The sequence below is a fragment of the Sinocyclocheilus rhinocerous genome, unplaced genomic scaffold (assembly GCF_001515625.1).
Source record: "Sinocyclocheilus rhinocerous isolate Xijiao unplaced genomic scaffold, SAMN03320098_v1.1 scaffold2660, whole genome shotgun sequence".
In the NCBI taxonomy this organism is placed as follows: Eukaryota; Metazoa; Chordata; class Actinopteri; order Cypriniformes; family Cyprinidae; genus Sinocyclocheilus; species Sinocyclocheilus rhinocerous.
Genome location: NW_015630549.1, coordinates 195,240 through 215,773, shown reverse-complemented (window position 1 = coordinate 215,773; position 20,534 = coordinate 195,240). Strand labels below are relative to the sequence as shown.

The 20,534-nt window shown below is 38.5% G+C and overlaps 1 protein-coding gene across 1 annotated transcript in view; it reads left to right on the top strand.

Moving 5' to 3' along the window:
• mrpl23 (mitochondrial ribosomal protein L23) overlaps nucleotides 1–20,534 on the top strand; it is a 24,051-nt gene continuing 3,517 nt past the window's right edge. Inside the window, exons 1-4 of the mRNA XM_016553005.1 lie at nucleotides 1–118; nucleotides 974–1,096; nucleotides 5,266–5,348; nucleotides 11,135–11,208. Coding sequence (XP_016408491.1) covers nucleotides 102–118; nucleotides 974–1,096; nucleotides 5,266–5,348; nucleotides 11,135–11,208 — 297 coding nt within the window. The 5' untranslated portion in view covers nucleotides 1–101. The remainder of the gene's footprint in view (nucleotides 119–973; nucleotides 1,097–5,265; nucleotides 5,349–11,134; nucleotides 11,209–20,534) is intronic.

Here is a 20,534-nt window from a genome sequence, read left to right as displayed (position 1 = left end):
TTGAGCAGTTTTCATGGCTGTCAGTACTCGAGGACCTTGAGCACATGAAAATAAAATCAAAACAGCAGATGTGATTGTAGAATTCCAGAACTGAACAGGACATGGCGAAACGGATAATGTGAGTGTTTTCGTGTTATATGTAAATATGAGCCGATGTGTTGTTTATGCATATAAAAAAAAAACAGTAAAGATTACATTATTGCTGGTTTGTCCTTCCGAAAATGTGTACCTGTGTAGGTTTACAGTGTGTAATTATACTTGTAAAGTTAGTACTCCTTCAAAAAGTGCCACTGTGTTACCATGTTTTGAGGCATGTACCATGGTAACATCATGTTTTTTTTGGACATGATACCAGGGTATTACCATGCTATTTTCGACATAGTAGGATAATAATACCATCGTTCTTGTTTACTGGTACCAATGCCAAAAAAGGGTACCAAAAACAAGGCTAAAACCAGCCTTAGCTGGTGTAAGATGGTCAACCTGGTCGAGCTGGTGTTCAGCTGGTGTTTAGCTGGTTGGTCAGTCTGACTAGAAGTGGTCAAATCCCCTCACAAAGCAGCCTGCTTAAACCAGCTATGACCAGGCTGGAAGACCAGCTAAAACCAGCCAACCAGTTTAGGCTGGTGTCAGCTGACTTTTTTCAGCAGGGATGGTAATGCTACATGTATTTTGAACACAGAAACTGGGTAATACTATAGTAAAGACATGTTTTTACACATGATAGTAAAGTGATTTTCTTTGAAGTATTTGAGTACGATGTAAAAAATCTTGATAAATGAATATGGCATGAACAAAACTGTACCATAGTTCTTCCACATTTTAGTAAGGAATTGGAGCATATCATTAGAGACAACTGGAAATTATATATGTGTGTGTGTGAAATGCAGGACTCCTCAAGTCATGAAATGCAAGTCATCCTCCAAAAATTAATTTAATGTAATTTTATGTCATTTCTCTTCTATTTGTTCAGATATCCTTTATACCAGCTCGGTAACCCACAGCTGAGAATATTCCGGCCCACCTTCAACCTGACCCTGGTCAGACCCGGCAAAGAACAGCCACCTGATACAGTGCAGTTTCGCATTCCTATGGAGTAAGTGTTTCATGTCATTTTCATCGATGATACCAATTGTGTCAAATGTTAAAATTTGACAATGATGTAGTTACATTATTTTCCACTAGGTGGCAGACAAATCCCACAAATCTATTTCATCTTGTCACTGTAAATTGCAGTGTGGGAATCTTATTGCGCATGATGATCACAAAGAATTAAAGCAACTTAAGTGATGCTTAACTATAATTGCAGACCGGTTAGATGCAACACAGCATTTTGTAACAAAACCTGGGATGACGTTTCCGTGCACGGTTGCATGGCCGATGATGATGATCCCTACCTCCCTCAGATTTGTTTACAGCTCTTTCACCTACTTAAAGGGGTCCTATTATGCTCTTTTACAAAGTCTTGATTATGTTTTGGGGGTGTACTAGAACATGCTCTCATGCTTGGTGGTTCGAAAAACGCATTAGTTTTCACATAATTTGCCGTTTTGTGATATCACAAAGCCCGGAAACCAACGCTGTAGTCCAAACGAGCCGTTTGCTGTAGTTCTTGAAAAGGGATTTTTAAAAAACGAAATATCTCCCTTTGGAGTGGGCTTTGAGATTTGTAACTTTCTAGATCTTTTTTATGCCCAAACATACACACTACACACTGACTAAAATTAAAAAAGTGAAAAAGCATAATAGGACCCCTTTAAAATCCAACATCTCGTTCCTTTATTGATGACGTTTGTTAAACGTCACTAAAAATACAGCCGTAATTATTGCATTGCTGCGGTGTAATACGAAACAGGCAGTCAGACTGTTAATAACGGGTCTAATCGGAGTCCACACAAGAAAAGAGGACAAAGTCTGCTTTGTCTTCTGGAGAACCTCAGGGCGTACATCTAAAGCAGTGACGGTGGAGCCTTGTTCCTCAGTTATTATTCCACCAGTATGTGTTCCAAACCGCACACGTTTGTAATTGGGCTATATGTTATCACTTGCGCAAGTGCTCAGAGGAAGCTTTTTTTTTTTACCTGCTTTTACTCCTTTGTGTTTAAAGACTGTTTTGTGATCTTAAGTGCCTTAATCTGCACCAGGCATCCTTGTCACCTGAATCTAAACATTTTGTGCCTGTGCAATCAAAGGAAAAGTTTTTTTTCTTCTTCTTGTTTTGGAACCACTGCCGCCTCATTGGACATCAAGAACTGTTTTGTCTCCTCCAGAGCTGCGTTTGACACGGTCCCATCGCAAACAATATGAAAGTAGACAAGGCAACAGAGGTATCATTAAAACATTAAAGACATCCCCCTCTTCACTTTCTACTTTTCAAAGATACCCTCCACTTTGGCAAGGAGTTGTTTTGCTTGAAACCAAACTGGTTTGCATAGTGATTATCAGAGCCAAAGAATTTCAAAGCACTTGTTTTTGTGAAAGAGGGCCTCTTTACAAAGTGTTTTTACTTGCAGGATTTGTTTAACCTCGTTTATGTATCATCCCATGAGCCTTTTAAGTATTTGATCTATCATCAACATTTGATCTTTCATCTTTTTATTTACTTTTTCTTTTGAATGATTTCATTTTAATGATCTTTTCTTAGTTCATTAAAGCTATTTGTCCACTCTCTCGCCGCCTTTATAGTCCCAGTGGTGTGAATGTAACCTAGAGGTCACCGGCTAACAAAAGATCCCCCTTTTTTTGGATTTCCTCAAAATTTGGAGTGTTTTGTCCCTCTACCTCTGAGTCACCTACTTGGAAAGCCTTTTAAATGGGCGGTGTGAGTGCACATGTTTAGAGATGAGCGTGGACTGTTTATGTGTGAAGGGTGGGGCGCAGCTCAAACTCGCAGTAGAGAGGATTGAACAACAAGGAGGTCTCTATCTTTATGAGACGTCAGCGCTTACAAAAGATAAGCCACACAGGCGCAAGGCACTGTTTACATCTGCTGAAGGTCATGACTGTTTTGCCCAGTGCTTCATTTAATTGATTCTATGGAGTGCAACTGAGAATAGTCATCCAAACAGATAAAAAAAAATTTACAGTATAAATTAAGTGATTATTAAAATTACAATTAAATGGCTTGCCACTGTTTTGTCTTTATATCTGGGATTCCCAAACTTTTTTTTGTCAGCCGAACCTAAAACATTTTCAATTTTAACTTGATATTTCAAGTTAAACTACATTTATTTACACGATTTAACAAAATATTTAATATTTAATTTTTAGTAAGTTATTTATTTTATAGTGAAAGTAAATAAACAATTTAGAAACAAAAACAATATTATGACTTAATTATTACATTTTATATTCAGTTCCCCCATTAACCCACAGGGGTTTGCGAACCCCGGTTTGGGGAACCATGCTTTATACCAGGGGTGGCGAACGTCGGTCCTGGAGAGCCGCAGCCCTGCAGAGTTTTGCTTCAACCCTAATCAAACACACCTGAACAAGGTCTGAAGGGTTACTAGGAAGCTACAGGCAAGTGAGTTTTTATTAGGGTTGGAGCTGAGCTGAGCTCTGCAGGACTGCGGCTCTCCAGGACCGGAGTTCGCCGCCCCTGCTTTATACGATAGATGAAGAGGAAAATGACACAACATTATCATGGGGGAAAAAGAAAATACTATAGGAATATGTTGTAGGATAAACTCAAACCTGGATTTCCCATATCAAAGAGTAGCTTGAAACTTTAACTGTGTTGTTTTTCTGCCTTCCAAGATAAAGTGTCAGAAATGTGCTCATGTGGGGTCAAGTCCAGTTAGTTTGGTTTGCCCCTCTGACCTAAAATGTTTACTATTATAGCTTAATATTTCAATAAATTAACAACCTTTTTTACACAACAAAATATTAAATATTTTAGTATTTATTTTGATTGTTTTAAAATGTATTTAAATTTTAATTACGTTTTAAATTTTTCATTTTAATTATACAATGTTATGACTTAATCAATTATGTTCAACTGACAAACCCCTTGAAGGTTCGCAAACCCTTTTATATTTGCTTCACTATTTTGTCTTTGATAGATGAAGTGAAAAATGTCATGAAATTATCAACGAAAGAAAGAAAATAGGATTGGAATATGTTGCAGGCCAAATTCGACCCTGCATTTCTCATCTGAGCACCAAGGTTCAATGTGATGGTTTTTCTGCCTTACTAGATGAACTCTTAGAGATGTGGCCTAGTGGTTTAAATGCATTTTCCAGACACATTGAGCTGTGCCGCTCATGTGGTGTCGATACCACTCCGCATCAGGTCCCAGTCCTCCTAAAAAAAGAGATTGATACAAAATTCAATCTTGTCATTTAACTCATACATTAATTAACGCTCCAGCCCTATACAGTGCTAGACATTGATGGGGAAGCAAAGGTTTTTCCTGTTGGCATAGCTGTCGAGGTCACCAGGGGGCCGGAATTGAAAAAGATCTCAGCTTCTCCACTCCAAGATCTCAGAAAGCACTTAGGTCTGCTAACTATTCCTCTCACTGTAGCTCGAGTGCTCTGCTCTCTAGGAATCGCCTCACTCTCTCTCAGTTTCACACAGACAAACGCGCGCTTGTACGCATCTCCTCTCTCACATAAATTACGTGGCCAAAACTTCACTCCGCTTCATTGAAATCTGGGCATCACACGCTGGTGCTGTCTCGGAAAGATGTGCGTACAATACTCTTTCCGAAGGAGCATCTGTTTGTTGGGTTTCTTGGAAACCCTCTCCTTTAAACAAGAAAAAAAAATTACATGGACTGACTTGTGGACAAACATCCTTGTTTTTCAAATCAGTTCATTATGTTGTTCCCGTTAGCTCCAGCGTCATATTTTCTGAATGGTTCTCGTTGGCTTTTCTGTGACTGAAAACATAATGATACAATTTTCATTTGTTTGTTCAAGAAAGCATGTCACAAAATGCATTTTATGTCATTTCAGTCCTTAAAAAACAGAATGTTTCCAAAATAACTTTTTCAGCATTGGGGTCTCCAGAGATGCAGATGAACATAATTTGCCACCTGTGAGATCCTAAAGCGTTCATCTTTAGTTTTGTTATGTGGGGTCGCAAGAATTTTGGAACTTAAAAAGATGGATCGTGGACCAAAAAAACGTTGGAAATCTCTGTATTAAATGCTTCCATATGACATGAATCTTAAGGTCTTCAATACACCATAGATTCTCATATTTTGTTCTCTTACTCCATGGCAACTCTGAACCTCTATCCGTTTCAATTTTCTTCAAGAATGACCAAGTTTGATGTCAGAAATTATCTAGAGAAGATCTACAGCGTTCCTGTTGCAGCTGTACGCACAAGGATCCAATACTGTGAGTAAATCTTTCTGTCATTATATTTGATCTGGAGTGATTAATTTAATCTTGTAAGTGAAGAGTATTTAAATCTGATTTTCACAGTATGTTTTTATTAAACAATTTTTTTTGTTTTGTTTTTACAAGACAAAAATTTTAAATATATTTTATCCCATTTATATGTAAACAATTATAAGTAAGCCATCTTACTTATTCCAACTGGTAAAGACATGAATACCAGGAGACAAGCAATATTACCTTCTCAATTGTTGTTCGGTCGTAGTACAAGCAGGGTGTGACGGTTGCTCAGTGTGGTATTAGTCCCGCCCCTCCTCCACTGTGATTGATTAGCTGAATAAAAAGTGGCAGTCGTGATCGCTGCGTTTTACCCAAATTTGAACATTCTTCAACTCTCGGCACTGAGTAAAAAACGCCCAGCGTGCAGTGCTCAGAGTAAAATAAATGTTCAGTGTTTTAAAAACCGCTTTAAAAAAAAAACCGCTTTGGTGGAAATGCGGCATAAAACTGTCTATCTGTGCCACTATAAAACAATGATTTTGGGGTGATTATGATTTTGTATCTGTTTAATAAAGTGGGAGTTTTTTTTGCAATATTTTATGAAATTATACTTGCTTTTCTGTTTGGTATTACCAGTATTTTAAACTGCACAGCTTTATTTTGAAAAGACATATTACGGTGGTAAACTTCCAGTTGCATCAAGTCTCATGTCTCTTTAGCATCTTGTGCCATAAATGTTGCATTTGTAAGATGGCTTGATGATTAAAAAAACAAACAGTGTCAAGACCTCACCATTCTGGTCCATTCCAGTACATTCCAGCCAGCTGTTTTTGAATGCGAGAGCATGTCCTGTGAGCACCCCCTCACAATTTTGCGCCTCTACTCACTCAGTTTTTTTTTTTTTTTTTTTTGGTTTACTCGCCTAGCAACGCAAGCCAAACTCAACTGACGACCGAAGTGATGGGTCCTTATGAAGCCCTTATACAACATCTCACCAATGTTCTGTGTTTATCACTTATTTTTGCGCTCATGGGGTGGTCAGTCACCTAGATAGGGGTAATATGTATGTTAGTCAGTGAGAATGATCAATACTGACAAGATGTTTTGGAGATACTTGACAGTCGAGCGGGAGCTTGGATTAGATGTATAAACATATGGCTAATTCGGGGAACTGTGTTTTCAGAATTTGGATGAAGTGGGAGACACTGAGGGAGGGAAGGAGAGGGAAGTTTAAAGAAGGAGTGGTTTGCGTGATTCCACTCACAGCTGCTTATCTCTCCATCCATGGCTGTAGCGTTCCAATCGCCAGTTGTCCTAGGATGCCCTGCCCTGTTTATTTCTTCTCAAAGTTTGCCAAAAGTGTTACACAACCGTGTTTCTTTTTCTTTACAGTCATTGTTAAAGGAGTAGTTCACCCAAACCTGAAACTTTCGTCATTTAGTTATTTACCATCATGTCATTCCAAACCTGTAGGCTGTTGTTTTTCTGTGGAACACAAAAGGAGATTTTTTTTTATTTCCACGCAGCTGTTTTTCATACAATGACAGTTCATAGTGAATTGTATTTGTCAGATGCCAAAAAAAAAAAAAATTTTTAAATTGTCCTGAAGCAACATTAAGGCTTTGTGTGAGAATTAGTAGAAGATTCACCCTATTCATCCTTCCATTTGTTTTGTTTTATTTATTTATTTGCTTATTTAGACCCTGTAATTCTTTTTATTCAAAATGTCAAAATCCTCTACCTGTGAAACGTCAGACTTCTGGCAACGTATGCCGAATATCTCCAATAATTTTGTCAGCATAAACTCCACCCCTTTCTAACAATAGAGTGCATTAGTGCCCGCCCCCTTTTTCAGCAGCACTGATTCTGGAAGGTTTTTTTTTTTCCAATTCATTTTTTAAAAAGTTAAAGCTCTTTGTTAAAGCTCTATAAGACATGAATCAAGCCAACCAGCTACGAGGTCAGTCACAATAGTACAAACTTTGTTTTTAAGCAAAAACTTTTATGAAAATCAGACAAAAAGTTACAAGACTGTGTACTTAATTGTTTTAATGAGGGAAAAGAACTACAATCCCATGAACCATTGCGAATTATATATATTGTATGTAGATTGTGTATATATAGAAACAATATATTTTAAGCTCACAGTATGCATGTTTTTAAAGGTTTGTAAGTTATCGTTAAAAAACTATTTTCCTGTGAAGAAAATTAATGCCATTTTGACTTCTGGAACCTGACTGTTGCACACTATAGGTGGCAAGCTTGCATTCAGATCTGCCTCCATCCAGTCAACAACAAATGGATAGAAACCCATCCCGTCCCTGCCCTTCATTTATTTTTCTTTTATAATCCGTTTCATTAGAATGTACCTCACAATACAGTAAAAAAGATCTGTCGCCACTTCAGTTTCAATGCGACTTTAAGTCACTATCATCTGTTCAAATAGTTCAAGACATTTCATGATTTAAAAAAAAGTCATTTTACATGTCATTACACATAGATTTATTAGGCATAATCCCTATAAGATCGTACATGTTTTGAACTTTTTCTTTTCAGTGAATTAATCTGGTTGGCAGACCGGACAAACAGTTAATTCACAAATCTGAGTTCTGAACTCAGTGTTTCACTGATTTGCAGTTCTTAAAGGGGTCATATGATGCTTTTTTAAAGATCAATAAAGAATATCTCTTTGGTTTTGAGACTTTAGTCTTTGCAACTTCAGGGATCTTATCTATGCACAATCAGCTTGTAACACTTCAAAGAGAAAGAAAAACTTGAAATCGCATCATATGACCCCTTTAAGTTAACAGCTTACTTTGGGAAAGATTTTCAGTGGAGTTTAGGTTCCTCTGAAATATCATATGACTTCAGAAAACATTGAATATAGTGCTTAAGTTGTATCGACTGCTTTTAATGAGGCTTTTAAGAATTTTGTTTTCTTTTGTGCTTAACTGCTGTAGTCGCTTTGAGCTGCCATGGTATGGAAAAGATTTGCATGCAGTTTTTCAAAATATCTAGTTAAAAACCTAGTACCGTAACGTTTTAATTTTTTTTGTACCGACTTGGTACCGAAATACCGGGTCTTTTGACAACACTAGAGCAGGTTTTAAGGAGAGATTTCGCCGCAAATTCTTGACATTACTATATCACTCTCATATCATTTCAAACCTTATATCATTGCAGAACTTTCTTCTGTGGAAGAGGAATCTAAAGAAAAGTTTTTTTTTTTACAACAGTTGCTTGTGCTAGTGCAGCTATTAAGCTCCAACATAGACTGTCAACGAATCAGTTCTCACGTATATTTTGGCCTATATTGTATGGCTTCAGAAGACCTGAAATGTAGCACACAGGTTATATGGACCACAGTTAAATTGCATTTTGGTGTATTTTTTGGTCTTTTTTGGACCTTTTGGACCTTAGCAGACGTGGTCACTATGAACTTGTTGAATGAAAAAGAGCTGCATGATGAATTATACCTTTAAACTCTACGAAGTACCTTTCAGACTGAACTAACCAAATGTCTTGCTGTAAAGAAATTTTAATGTGAAAAACAGCATACTGTTGTTCACAGAGTGTGTCCTGTCATATGTTCTTAAAGGGGTCATATGATGCTGCTAAAAAGAACCTTTTGGAAGACCAAAGTAGCTTCGCTTTCACAACGAAGCACACAGCATCTTTATGACATGGCGGCGGAAACAACAAAACTACATCGAGAATAAAAGTTACGCCTTCTTTTTTTGCGTGAACATTTGGGCGGCGTTATGTAAATCTTCCCACATAGTGAGGTAGATATGTGGGGGCGTGTTAGAATGAGCCGTTTTAGGTAGGCGTGGTTGACTCTTAACTTTTATAAAGAATATCTCTTTGGATTTGAGACTTTAGTCTTTGCAACTTTACAGATCTTCTTTATGCACCAAGAGCTTGTAACACTCCAAAGAGAAAGGAAAAATTTAAATCGCATCATATGACCCCTTTAATGATTTAATCTTTTATATTCTTCTTGTACTGTCTTTTATTTTTATTTTTATTTTATTTATTTTTTTATTTAGTGATTTGGTTCACATGTACTTATTGACTCCTTTTTCTGGGTTCTTGTGAATATTACCCAGCAGGCTTTGTGCAGTTACATCATGGCCAGCTGGGAAAAGGTTAACATGCATTCCACAGTTAACAGGACCGAAGACATGGGCTTCTTAACAGATAAACCCAGCCCCCTGTTACCCCAAAAGACATATTGGATATCTGAGCTGTTCTGCAAAACATAATCTTCTTTGAAGGTGTAATTTTGTCAATGTAAATATACCCAGCTGCAACACAGTTATATAGTAGTGGTTGTTTGAGTGGTTATTTTTATATCCACTGAGCTCTTACTAGTCAGCACTGATCAGAGATTGCTGGTTGAGTTATTAGTTGTTGAACAAACACATTAATAGTATTTACTTTGTAGCAGTATGTTTTATTAAAATTTCTTTAGACAAAATAAAAACAAGTCGTTTTCATTAAAGGGTTAGTTCACCCCAAAATGAAAATTTATGTCATTGAATTACTCACCCTCATGTCGTTCCAAACCCGTAAGACCTTCGTTCATCTTCGGAACACAAATTAAGATATTTTTGATGAAATGTGAGAGCTCTCAGACCCTGCATAGACAGCAACGCAACTGTAATATTCCCAGGTCCAGAAACGTAGTAAGGACATAGGTAAAACAGTCTATGTGACTTCAGTGGCTCAACTTCAGTTTTGCGAAGCTACGAGAATACTTGTCGGTGGTTCTGTTAGGTTTCGATAAGATGTGAGTTCCAATGCTCCAGGACATCCTAAGTTTTTGTGCCAGGCCTTCAGCCTCGACTTTTCCACTCATCAAGATTCTCTGACTCAAAACTGGTTCTTTTCATCGACCCAAATTCAGCAAAGATCAACTGGAAACTTCAGATTACATCAAACCTCTCTTTCAGACAGATGAGACGTGCAAGTATTCAAACTTAGTCTTATTAATTGATACATTAGGTATCATTTGCACCTTTTTACAAAGGTGTGTTTGAACTAAGAATCTGATGTTTCCTTCAGTCGGTAGATCTGCTGACTATCAAATGGTACCATAGTTTCATATTCTTATTTCTCTTCTCTTTACTGCGTTAAGCTTTTAACCCTTTCCTATACCAACTGTATGCGTGTGTGTGTGTGTGTTTATGTGTATGTTAGACCAGTTTAAGTGTTTATGTGTATGTTAGACCAGTTTAAGTGTTTATGTGTATGTTAGACCAGTTTAATTGTTTATGTAGTATGTTAGACTAGTTTAAGTGTTTATGTAGTTAATAAAGCCTTACTTGTATCACACTTGACGTTGTTCATTGTTTTGCTCATAACTGGAGTCACTTAATCAACTTTAAAATTCCTTTAACCAGGAAATTAACGTTCTTAGAATTGACAGACAGTTGACCCTGAGAGGTCAAGTAAATATCTACAGCGGATCTAAATATTTATAATTAATTATAACTAGTTATGATTAATTATTCATATTTCCCCATGAGCTGATTCGCTACACAGAATTTTCATTTTTGGGTGAACTAACCCTTTAACTGCATATCTGCAATTTGTGCCTCCTCTAGTTCCACCAAACATAATTGAAAAACGTTTACTAAAAACATCATTTCTAAATAAAATTCAAAATAAGTTTTGTATTACTATGCATAATGGTACTGAGAATTGGGTGAGCAATTGTTAATTATTATTGCAATAATCTTTTAACTAAATATACCTGACCGCCTTTTTTTGCTCCTACCAAGGTACAAACAAGAAACGAAACCACTTAAATCAGCGAGTGAAGAGGCCAGATTACAAAGTGGCATACGTTCAACTGGTGAGTGTTATCCTGTTGCGACATGTATTGTTAAAGTCCCCATCTGTGCTTGTGGTCTCTTCTGGCCATCTTGAATTTCAGAAAGTGCCCCCATCATTAATACAGGACAATTCAAAGTGAAGGGCATCAATTGTAAAATAACCTTTCAATACTTTATTGATTATGGGTGCTTGTGTCAGATGCATTTTTTTTAGTTGAAGTTATTAAACAAAAAAAGACCCCCTTGAGAAATTGGATGCTTGGACGTTTGAGCCCCTCATTTTTGTTTTTTCTTTGTGTTGAGGGCCCATCACAGCTTATGTTCCCTTGAAAAACCCTGAGGCACAGGTACTCTTTGATGCGAAACCCTCACCTTATTGTGTTCGACTCCCTGAGTCCAAGCACTGCTTGTTTAGTTTCTGTCTCTCCCACATATTAGCCCCTGCCCTCCTGAGAAATGTGGCAGTTTGGGTTCTGGCTTTGGCCAAGAAGGCAAGAGGTCGTCTTTGGTTACATGCCAAACTTTGTGCAGGAATTATAGTACAAAGTTTTCAGAGAGCTATGGTTATTATCATGGGTGGATGGAAGAGTTGTTTCTTGGGGCATCAGAACGTTAGCGTTGGTCGTGATCCAGTGGCGAACCGCACTGCTGGGTTCACACCTGCTTTTGGGCAGAGCCCTGGGCTGTTGATATGGACCGTGTTTGAAGTATGCCGGCATGAAAATACCTTAATCTGATCTCCTTTGATTCATTTGGGAAAGCTGCTTTTGTTTCTTTACGGTTTTTAATTTTCAAGAGAAGCATTAGATTGTTTGCTCTTTTTGTTCAGCCATCAATCAAGGCAGGGATAAATAATTAAAGTTGTCAAAACAGAGGAGCTTGTAATGGGATACACAAGCAAAACACAAATTAATATTTAAAGGTGAACTTCCTCTTGACAAGAGTTGAATGACGTCCTGTGTGGCTTTGCGCCTCAATTGAACCTTCTCATAAACCCAGTTAGGGACTTGTATCTAGAGAATTACTGCATCCTGTTCCTAACATTTGTCTTCTTTCAGATGCAGTGCCATATTTTCTTGAACATTTCAGGAGAGAACTACTTCCTTGTTACTCAATCTTTCAAAAAGTCATGCTTATTTATGTGTGAATAACATGGAAGCTAAAAAATCTCAGACTGCGGAGAAAAACACTGATATGAAACCAAATTTCCGGCCCCTTTCTTCTCCTCCAGCAGGGTCTGCAAAGAGAAAAAACACTGCCCAAGAAAAGCCCTCCTTTCTTTTCAGTGGTGGGTAAAAACAAGATTGTTCCTAATTGACACCACATGTGGGGGAGTGTTCTGTGGTTGGATACCCTCAACGGTTCCCCTCGCCGGCCCTCCCCCCCAACGCACTACATCAGCTAATATTCCAGAGGCAATACTGTGAGGAACGCTCTCTACAAACCCCCCCCTCCTCAGATTTTACAAACTCCAGGCTCGTTGAAAAAGCGTGTGTTAGTACGGTTCCTTGACGGCCACTCTCTCATCAGATCTCCCCACGGTGGGGAGGAGTGCGGGAGGAGAGAGAGTTCATCAAGGAGGAGGAGGGGGTTACGGATGGAGTCGACACATGAAGCGAGGTGAGCGAGGGCACCATGGAGCCGTGCCAGAACCGGGAGGTCCAGACAGGGGTCAGGGAAATCTTAAGCAACATAAAATCTTGAGACAATATTAAGGCTTTACGTACGACCGCTTTGCATGTAACGCTCTAGTTAAATGCAATGATATCCTCTGCTTCCCTTTGCAAGGCTGTGACCTATTCAGTCCTGGTATAAAGGTTCTGTTTGTTGATATCGCGTCTGTAGTTTTCCGGGCTGGTTGGCGTAATGCACATATCACATTTTATTGTATTGATGCTCTATCAGAATCACTTACCCCCTACACTGAATTTCACTGATCTGTACTGTTGTATAATTTGCCGGCGTTTTGCTTAACTATATACTGCCCCACAAAGCCAAGATTTTGCGGGAACACTCAAGTTTGCCCGCTTGTCGACAACAACTGTTTATTTTTGTCCCCCCAGCTTTTTCCACAAGGGTCTTGTGGCAAGCATCAGTATTTGGCAAGACAAGGCAACTGTTGTTGGTATTAATGGATGTTTGTTGTTTTTTGAGAGCTTGTTGCTGAGTCCTTGTTTTTTGGGGCCGTGTTTCGGTCTGGATCAGCTGGTAGCCAGGCTACCTTTCAGATCAGATCACAATGTTCCACCTGAACTTGTGAGCACACTCTGCTCAATTACCACTGAACAAAACCGAGTGAAACTCAACCTTGCTAAGGCATACTATTATTTTTCTATTCAAATGGGTTCCTTCCTGTTACACACATCTCCCCCACCGAATGCCCTGCACAAATGAACACCCTTGCAATTTTTGCTGTTTTAAGTTGATGGCTCATGAAAATTCACATTGTGATCTTATCAACACTAGATGGCGACGTTTGGCTTCAGTGGTATTGAATTAATGTATGGCCCTACAACGTTGCTGTCATGTATTGCAGCTCAGAGTACTGCAAGCCAAAGTAATGAAAGCAGAAAACTGGCATGTCTATGAGTAATCCACATGTTGCATGCCTTCGAACATGTTTTGAAATATTGATTTCACAAGCAATGAGTGAGTCAAGTTTATAATTGTAGAATAGAAAAGGTATGAGAAGTTTGTCGTTTAGAAAATTTACTATGTTATTATTGTACTGTAGAATAGAAAAGGTACGAGGTAAGTTTATCATTATACTGTAGAACAGAAAAGGTACAGGGTAAGTTTGTCTTTTAGAAAAGGTACAAGGCAAGTTTATCATTGTACTGTAGAACAGATAATGTACAAATTAAGTTTGTAATTTAGAAAAAGTACGAGGCACGTTTGTCATTGTCAGAACTGAAAAAGTACAAGTTAAGTTTGTCGTTATTCAGTAAAAAGCTACTTGTTAGGTTTGTTATAAAAAAGGCACAGTGTAAGTTTAACATTGTACAACAAAAAAAGGTATTATTTATACATTTGTCATTGTAGATTAAAAGGTGCAATATAAATTTGTCATCGTAGAATAGAAAAGATAAGATGTTTGATGGCTTTTTTTCAATGGTGGAAAAGGTACAAAACATTGACACCATTTATCGGACTTGGTTGTGCATGTGGGGGGGGTGGCATTTTTAGGCAGAATTATTTATTTAACTACAATTTTTAATTGCAAATGTACAGTATTTCATCCACCTCATGGACTTTTGTAAGGCTGTGTTCGAATGAAAGAAGCTCAGCATGAATAATGGAAAGGCCAGCGGGATCTCTGGCATCCTGTTTGAAGCAAGCACACACACACACACTCAGCTCCCCAGTGTACGTCCACTATGAGACAGCCTCTGTGAGTGCCAGCAGATGCAAGCAAAGAAGATGATATTGAAGCCCTGCCTCCAACTCCAATCCACGTCCTTTATGAGCCGTGTTCTGTGTATTTCTTGCATTTCCCTCAAGTCACTCTCAATTAGTATTACTTCAAACACCCATGGTCATGAAACTGTTGTTCCTGACCTTTTTCCACCTCATTACTGTTTTTATCAGTCTCTCAATGTCTAGGCACCACCCAGCTTTTTTTTTTTTGTATCAATTTCAAAATAAATTACTCCGATACTAGTAATGATTTTCCTGTTATGGTACCACCTCCTCAGTTTTCCTGCTTCTGTCTCAGTCTCTTACTATTCCTTTTCCCCTCTCTTTTCTTTTGTGTGTTTTGTACACCGGAGATTGAGGGAGAGGTTCAGGACCCTACATGCAAAAGTAGGGGTTATCTTTGATTGCTGATGACAGGGAGCAAAAAATAGCCAGGACTTGGGCAAGTCTGAACAAGTCGACTGGTCAAAACTGTCATCACTGCAAACATGGAACGAGTGACTCAGTGGCTTAAAATGACATGAGGGCTGATACTGCTCTGAATGGAGACTTTGCCACCCCTTCCTTTAGACTGACCGCTTGGCTTGACCGTAATGATTTAACAAGCCAGACTGTGTGCCAGCCGATTGTCTACACCAGTGTATATGAGAAACAGTTCCCCAGTTGCAGTGGAAACCTGCTTCTGTTTTACAGTAATGGGTACAAAAACGTCTGGCTTATGGCTGTCCTCATTGAGGAAATATAATATGTTTTGTTAATTTTTTTCCTCCGCACACTTTTCCCTGGCGTTGAGGATTCATTAGAGTGGTTTTGGGAACAAAGGCTCTGGACCCCCACACATGTTTGGCAGGGCAGCTCTGTCTTGGCATGGGGAACGCATTGCATGAATCATGTTCTCTACTGCTGTGGCCAGTCAGGTTTTGACAGCTGGGCCACTATACCCATGCCTGAAGGAAGTGTTTATGCACAAACGCTGGTCCTCTGCTGGGAGGCAGTCAAGGCGTCAGAGTGAAGCAGAGCAGACAGACAGACTGGCATGGGTCCAGATAGGCCTCAGATGGGCCAAATCCTTCGTTCTCTCTGAAACACTTTGCATTAGCACTTGATGGTCTGTGCTGTTTTTCACAGAGGGTGCAACAAATTCGGACACAAAGACTGACCAGTGCTTTTGGTGCAATAAACTTGCCTCATTCGTCCCATTCCATACCAGTAGTAGTAATTGTCTTTGGTTTCCGAGACAATGAATTGCTTCATCCAAAGCGACTTGCATTCAAAGTAAACTCTTTTTTTTTTCTTTTTTTTTTCAGTTCACGGGTTCCCTGGGAATCATAACCCATGATTTGTGTTGTTTCTTGAGATCAAATATGAAATTCTACAATAGTCCCAAAATAGTCCCATTGTCTATATTGTTTTTACACATTTTTGGATTGTACATAGGCTGTATTCCACTTAAACACAATCATACTTTTACATAAACGAACCCATCCACATAGCATTTTGTTGGTCACTGTGGTTTAAAGGCCACACCAAATTTGAAAGTTTATTGAGATGGAATTGAGGTCATGCACACATTGAGAACATCTGACTCCTCCCTTGTGGTCAAGTCGGGGAGTTTTCCATTTGTTTGTCCCAACCTGGGTCTTCGCTACTGAGACTAGCTTTGGAATTTCTGTCTAGCCATAAAACAGCCCTGAATTACCACTTTGATTTGCAAGAACCATTAAAGCTACAAATCATCTCTTTATCAGGAGCCTGTCCCCACTATCCCACCATCGTTGTGACTTTTGGCTCGATTCAGGCTCAATTTTTGGTATGGTATGTGTCAAGACCAAGATATATGAGGTATCTTAGGGCAGCCAAATATCTGTGCTTAGTTAGTATCGGTTGTCAGCTAAGACTATGGATTTAGAGGAAATAACAGTGTGGCCCACCCAGTGAGACTGGCAGAGGGAACTGTTTACAAGCATTTCCCTGCATTTCCTGCTCTCCTGTCTGGTAATGAACTTGTTAATAGACTTCCAACATTACGCAAACATTTCCTCATCAATTAAACATCCTGAAAATGCAGTCACATACAAAGAATGTTTGAGATTTATACATTTTGTTTGGCTTTAACGCAAAATAAATCAAAATAGTCATAGTTCCATTCTTGCACCAGTGATTGGCCAAGAAGAAACAGAGATAAACACGAAAAGAAACATGAATGTCTCCGAGCAGTCTATCAATAGTCTATGTCTATCGGCATACCCCCAGGTCTTGATCCCACTCCCACAGGAGGATTTTGCTAGTGCATTTAAATATTGCAACCTTTTAATTGATACTCCCAAGCCAGTTCATTCTGTTTTCTTCTGGTACTTGCATTTTTTTCTGAAGATAACTTGTTAATTATCTTTTCCCCTCATCTATGGGAATATAAAGAGCATTGGAAACATTTTAAAAAGTTTGCATGTAAATTGGAGCTTCTGCTTCTGTCTAATAGTTCAGCCATCATCGTCATAGTGCAAACAGTGGAGATAAGGCAGCGACTAAAGAGGAGAGGGTGGTGCTTTATGTACGGAAACCCCATCTACTGCTAATCCTTTCAGACTGGCCCAAGTCATGCCAGCTGTTCCCATTTGACTGATCGTGAAAGTGATTGTGGGATGTGAGTCACTAGAGTTCACCAAGAAGTGCTAGAATTAGGGCGGTTACTGATTTGGGGTGACTGCAGACTCTATTCGTTGATACTAACTCTAAGAATCTTTAAAGGCACAATATGTACGATTTTTTTATTAAAATATCCAAAAACCATTAGAACAGTGTTATATATTTTGCTGACTTGTGTACTTACATTATCCCAAATGTTTCGAAGAATGTTTAAATCCAGAGAAATAAGCAATTTTAACTAGTGACACGGACCGTGTCCATAGTGTCATTGTGTCGCCTGCCAATGACGTCATAACCCCTCGATTTCCATTGTTTTGTAGAAAACATGGAATCAGCAAAGACGCTTTAATATGTTGTGCATTTTATTAGAACTTTCAAATATGTTGTGCGTTTTAACAGAACTTTCAAATGTATCTAGTATGATAAAACAGTGCTGCTTTACCCCACATACGCACGACCGGAAGGAGCGGAAGCGGTCGACTGTGGCATAATGCTGTGGGGATGAAGACGACATTTCCCATGATTCCACACTCAGTCACGGCGTCATCAAACTACGCCTTTGTCTCTTTGTTTATTTCGCCCCTCCAGCGGCGAAAATTACATATTGTGCCTTTAATGGTGGTCTAGTAATTGCTATATAAATCAGACTAAACAGATGAAAGGTAAAGTCTATAATTTCTGACACTAGCGTCACCAAATGGAATTGCTGTTTTTAAAGAGGTTTTCTGAACACTCCTGTTAACCTTTGGTGTGCTTTTTTTTTTATAAAAACATTTTACATTCTGAGTGGTTCTTGCCGTATAAAATTTTCAAGCACAATTCTGGCTGACAAACTATGACAGCCTTCCAGATATTTCCTAATAGGTGTCCTGAGTGGTTCCTAATGTCAAGATGACAGGATGATTGCTTGGATATTGCTTGATAGTTGCTAATTGCTGGGCATTACTAGGTGGTTGCTTACAGGCCCAAGCCCACCCCCTCAGTTTATATGATATTGTTTATATATTTTGGTTGCTAGATACAGTGGGTATAGAAAAGAATCACCCCCTTTAAAATAATCGCATTTTGTTGCTTTGCAGCCTGAACTGAAGACGGACACCGTTTTTGTTTTATCCAGCTGTATTTACTCAGTGCAACTTACAACATCCAAGTGAAAGATATAACACCAACATGTCAGAAAAAAACTGAACCCCCCCCGCCCCCCACCCTCCTAAAAATGACTTGTAAACTCAATTGCAGGAATTTATGACAAAGAGTGGTCATTGTGTGCGTGTGACAACAATATCACAAATTCTCCACAAATCTGGCTTGTATGGGAGGGTTGCAAGAAAAAAGCCACTCCTCAAGAAAGGCCACATGCAGTCACGACTGAGCTTTGCCAAAACGCTAAAATTGAATTATTTGGCCTCAACAGCAAACTATATGTCTGGCGGAGATACAATACAGCTCACCATCCAAATAACAGCATTCCTACAGTAAAGCATGGAGGTGGTGATATCATGTTATGGGGTGTTTTTCTGCAGCAGGGACTGAAGCACTTGTCAGGATAGAAGGAAAAATGGATGGGACAAAATACCATCAAATTCTTGAGGAAAATCTGCTGCCCTCTGCCAGAAAGTTGTCAATGGGAAGAAGGTTTACCTTCCAAAATGACAGTGACCAAAAGCACACAGCAAAACTGAGCACGCAGTGTTTGAATGATAAAAAGGTGAATGTCCTTGCATAGCCTAGTCAGAGCCCAGACTTAAACCCCACTGAAAATCTGTGGAATGACTTGAAGACTGCAGTCCACAAACGGTCACCATCAAATTGAACTGAACTTGAGCAGTTCTGCAAAGAAGAGTGGGCAAATATTGCAAAGTCTAGATGTGCAAAGTTAGTAGAGACAGAGACATATCCCAACAGACTAAAGGCTGTAATTAAAGCAAAAGGTGGTTCAACAAAATACTGACACAAGAGGCTGATCCTTTTTCCAACTCGGTGATTCTGATTTTATAAGTTGCAGAGTAAATACAGCTGGATAAAAAAAAAATTGTCTTCATTTCAGGCTGCAAAGCAACAAAATATGGTCATTTTTAAAGTGGGGTGTTTTTTTTTTTTCTATACCCACTATATGACTCAAGTTCCTCCAGTAATGTAAGGCTGTGCCCACTTTATGAAATATCTTGAGACCAGAAGCAATAACACATCTGTCTATACAAACCATTGTGCAAAAAAATGTATTAGTACATTTAAATGAAACCATAATGCATGGTTTCCTGCTCTTTCCATTTACATGTTTTTGACACTACTGTTTTTTCATCCATTAATTCCTAATATAATTAGAAACTTCTCTTGCACACAGGGACTCATAATGCACGTCTATCCCTGATGTAAAGCCACTGAATGTACAGTTTAGGGTGTAAGTTCAGGGCCTGAATTATAGAGGGGTGGGGGAACGTTGGTTAGTATAACAGGGACAGATGTTGGGTTGAACCCAACAACAACATTTTTGTTCCATGCTTTAGTCTTCCTTCCCCCCCCCCACGACTACTTCTATTGCATAATAAAAATGAATATGCAGTGCTGTTTACATTTTTAAAAATAGTAATAATAATAATACTGTTCTGTTAAATCAAACTGCGAAACTGTTTGCCATAGCCTGAGACAAGAGTTTGTACACATTATGTATAAACATTAGTGCTAGCCAACAAAATATGGAGCCAGATCAGCCTAAAAAATAATACATTTACAAAACAAAATTCATAAATGCACAGCACAGTTTACATTTATAAAATCTGATTCGTAAATTCAAAACACAATTCATAAATACACAAGTAAAAGCATAAATATTTCCCCAAATGCTCACACAAATGCATCTTACTAAATACATTTAAAATGTTTACACAAATATGTATATAACAAGTTCTTGAATTAATTTCTATCACACATTTATGAATGATGTTACATGTATTTATGGATCGTTGAATCTGCATTTGCAAATCGTCACACGTGCATGGACTTCTTTGAATTTGTGATACCTTATTTATTACCTATATATTTTTGATACCTTCCTGACAGGTTAAGATTCATAAATATCTTATTTTGGAGGATGTTCCGTTCAGCCAATCGCCGTGAGCTTTTAAACCAACCAATCAAAATGCTCCTTACTGAACAGACTCAAGAAGCTCAATGCTGCACTTGTAATGTGCATTGTTCCATGATCGGGTCCTTGATGTAAAGACATTTTAATGGGCAGTGTTGGGCAAGTTACTCTGAAAATGTAATTAAATTACTGATTACT